At 45.8% G+C, this 4027-nt stretch overlaps 1 protein-coding gene across 1 annotated transcript; it reads right to left on the bottom strand.

The window, feature by feature from the left end:
- Positions 1 to 1103: 1103 nt before the first annotated feature.
- On the bottom strand, positions 1104 to 3757 carry LOC149828303 (uncharacterized). Its single transcript, XM_090017505.1, has one exon. The coding sequence runs from the start codon at positions 3223 to 3225 to the stop codon at positions 1630 to 1632; it is 1596 nt and encodes a 531-aa protein (XP_089873631.1). The 5' UTR covers positions 3226 to 3757; the 3' UTR covers positions 1104 to 1629.
- Positions 3758 to 4027: the final 270 nt, after the last annotated feature.

Raw genomic sequence — 4027 nt, 5'->3', positions numbered from 1 at the left:
GATTGGCTGATTTCAATTAATCTTAATATATGGTTTTTGGTTGGTTTTCTATTTATGACTTCTCAACACCTGTATTGTCTTTCTTTCGCCTAATCTCTTTTTCCCCTTAAGATAACTCTGGATGAGATGGTTAATTTGTTATCAAACCTAAACAAGATATGCTCACATTTGATTGAAATGCAATACAGCCACACACACATTCACTCACTAGAAAACACACAAAATTAAGATTTTCAGAAAATGGCTTATCTTCTCCAAGTATCGTTTACAGTTCCAGAAGCAAGGAAAACAGTACCATAAACTTTACTTAGTAGAGAAAACTCAAAAAAAGTACAACTGTAAATCCAGCAACCCTTTTTCCTTCTGGAAGAAATACACACACAAGCTAAAGAAACCTGTGGATCAGGTATATCTCATCAAGGCAACAGCAAGACTCTAAATCATGACATTCCAAACACTAAAAAGAGAAGGAGAAAATAAAAGTTGCTGATTGTAAATGAAAACAAATCGTGCAACTTCTATTCCATGAGTCAGTGTACAAGTGCCCAAACTTAACAATCAAATGGACAAACGTGCATTAAGAAAAGGTTCATCATGTTCTTCTATTTATTTTTTTCTAATTCACGCTGATAGATACCACTCAGTTTTGTCTTTCCTTTCATTTGTACACTGTCAGAACTTGCTAAAGTTTAACATAAACCTGATTACTGTCTCAAAGGGATTTCTAGATAAGCAAAGGAAAAAGAACAGAGCACATTGTGCAATAACAGCTTTGCTCGAATCAATGGTTGACACACTGTCCATTAATAACAAACGAACGGGTGAAATCCTCATATAATGAAGGGCTTATGGATTTGATGTCGATCCGAGACCCAAAAAGTAGAACTTCAAAAGGCAACATTTGTTTTATTCCTTGTGCCAGAGATTTTGAAGCATGATATTGTGAAATTCAAAAAGAAGAACCAACCAATACAGAATCACATGGAAGCAGTGAAATTGGTCCATATTTTGTTTAAGCTTCAAGACAGCCTACATAACAGTGTAGCGATCAAGGGAAAAAACGAGAGAGAGAGAGAGAGTTGCAACTTACAGCACTCGTCTATTAGAAATTCCTACACTAATTGCCCATCACATTTAATTGAACAAATTTAGTGGCGTAGCATCTTCCAGCAACCAATACATACAAAAGGCTGCAAAATATGCAGAAATGTTTGTAAAAACACTGTAGACATTAACTCTGAAGAAACACAAAAGATTAATGGAATTCAATCTTGTTCCCTCATATCTTGACAAACAAGACAGACCTCATTTTCTGAATAATGAATACTTACCACTTCTTAAATTCCCAGTGAATAAATTCTGTATCAATCCCAGTCGAACTCCCCAAAGACACATGTAATAACAAAAACTGAAAAATAAGAAGCAATACCGTGAAACTCATCTGGGGCATAGACAATTTCCCACAAGACAAAACACTAGCAAGGTAAGGAAGACCCACCCTCCTATTTTCATCATAGATTTTATGGTACAAAGTTAGTAAACCAATGGAACACCTCATCGATACAATTTCTTTTCTTTTTCTTTTTATGTTTTTCCTATCACTGACGGGTCCGAAGAACCTATCGTCATTCAAGTCAGAAGCAATTCATTCGTACCAAGATGCGGGCGAAGGCAGACTCGAACCTCATGCTCTTCCGGCCCAACCCTGTGTTTCGGAACCATAATCTCCAAACCAGCACCAGCCTCATCATAATAAGCTTCCAGCTTAGCTTCCTCCGGTATCCTAGTCGCCAGAGAGATCTCCCTCACGAATTCTCCGGGTGGGCAATGCTCAGGCGATGGATCGGTCAGCTTGAATGTCCGATCATGCCTCTTTATATACGGCATCCTCGAAGTGCTCACGCAAAGGATCTTAACAATCCCATGAGTTAGGGTATTCCTCCATGAAACCTTCACTCGCTGAAGATCGGCAAACGGCAAGCTCACCACAATCAGATACCCTTCTTCATCTTCATAGATGGTCTTTGCCGCTGTCACGGGACCGTAAGCCTGCCTCATCACACCAGAGAAATCATTCAACCATGGCGGTTCAATCTGATGAATCTCCACATCCTGGCCTCTGTCTGCATAGTTAAGCGGTAAGCAGCAATCATCGTCATTGGAGTGGGAGAAGAACTCCTTCTTCCTTTTGTTGCAGACCGATGAAAGCTCCATCGCATCGCTGCCGATACTGTTTGTAAGATTCAACCCGGAACCATTGAGCAACAACCTCCTCGCAGAATTGTTGCTGTTCTTCAATGAGGGAGGAGGCAGGGGCCGCTCGAGCTCAAAATCGGTACTGGGCAGGTGCCGCCACGACCCGAAATCGCTCGCTTCTGCCGGGATTGAGAAATTCAGGTCCCTCCCCGTCAATTCCATCCATTTCTTGAGCTCCCCCTCGGGAAGGTGGGATAGGTCTGGCGCCCTCACGATGTCGATCCCGTGGACGCACTGAGGGTTCGAGAGGCCCCTGTACTGCTTCCTCTGCATCCGGTGCGATCGAACGAAGCCCTTGTCGACGCTATACGGGAACGGCGGCTCGCCGGGACGGGAATGCCCGTTCATGTAGCTCCGGAGCTGCATCTTCCCCAGGGCATTCTCCGGCCGCTCCTTGAAGACCCACATGTACATGTTCTCCATGTCGTGCTGCACCAGGAAGACGTCCAGCCGGAGGTCCGCCTTGTCGAACCCGCCCGCAGCAGCGGCCCCGCCGGCGCCCGTCCCGGCCGCCTTCGACTTCGTCTTGTCGACTAACATGGGCTTGAAGTAGAAGTTGAAGAAGAACCACGCCCCCCAGAAGCTGTCGGTCCTCTTCGCGCACTTCCGCCCGGACTTGGGCATGCTCAGCAGGGCCTCCGTCTCGTAGATCTGGGAGCCTAGGCCGACGTCTAAGATCTCGCCGCCCCCGCCATCAGCAGAGGACCACGAGCACGGGGGCGGGGGGCTCCGCTCAGCCGAGAGGGGAAGGTTGATGTCCGGCGGGCGCGAGAGGACGATCTGGCCAGCCCGGCCCGGCGGCTCCCGATCGAGGTCGTCGTGGGCGACGCCGGAGTCCATGGAGAGGAGGGTGAAAGAGTGGTGGTTCTCCATCGGCATCAACCCCGTCAGAAGCAGCCCATCTTCATCGTCCTTCTCTCGATCCCGATGGTGGTGGATCTGATCTTCCACCGGTACCCACAATAACATCTCAGAAACCCCTCAGTCATCCATTTCATCCAACAAAACCACCACCACCAAAATCCTTAGCGGAAACTCCTAGAAACCCCCAAAATAACCCCAAAAATCCAAAATTTTCCCTCTTTTTCGGGGAAATACGAAAACCTAACCCCAGAAACGAATCAGAAGACGTCGGAACTCAAGATACACGAATCAAGAAACCAGAAACGAACGAAAACGAGAAACCCCAACCGCAGAAAACGAATCTGAAAACGTCGGAACTCTTCAAAATCAGAACCTAATGAACACAAGAAGCCCTAGACGAGCCGAAACCCTCCAAAAACTGGGGGGAAGGTGGAGAGAGGCATGACGACGAAGCTCGTCCGGACGATCCGATGGCTGAGGAAGCGGAATCAGGGGAGACGGAAGGGCCGTTATTGGGTCGCCGCAAGACGGGGAGAGGAGCATCGACGGTCCAGAGCGCCTCTCGTTGCCGTATAGACGGTCGTCGTCTTCTTAGAGGGAGGCAAGAGAAGAAGAGACGCAGAGAGGAGCTAAAGGAAGCTAAGGGAAGGAAACGTCCGTCAAATAACAGAAGGGGAGAGAGAACGGTAACGGATTCTGTGTGCCCGTTCTCGGGGAAAATATCACGAAAAAAGTATTGCGATAAATTCCAAAAACCCGGATAATCTCTGAAAAATATGAGCTTGTATAAACACAAAAAAACAAAAAACGCTTATTATTCAGAATAACATTAAAATATTGATTTATAAAGGTTAAATTTACAAAAAAAAAATGATATTTTTAAATATTACTTTTTTTAAACAATGTG

This window comes from Nuphar pumila, chromosome 9 (genome assembly GCF_984573655.1).
Source record: "Nuphar pumila chromosome 9, dmNupPumi1.hap1.1, whole genome shotgun sequence".
Taxonomy (NCBI): Eukaryota; Viridiplantae; Streptophyta; class Magnoliopsida; order Nymphaeales; family Nymphaeaceae; genus Nuphar; species Nuphar pumila.
Note: the sequence above shows the minus strand (reverse complement) of the source record. Positions and strands in the feature narration are given on the sequence as shown.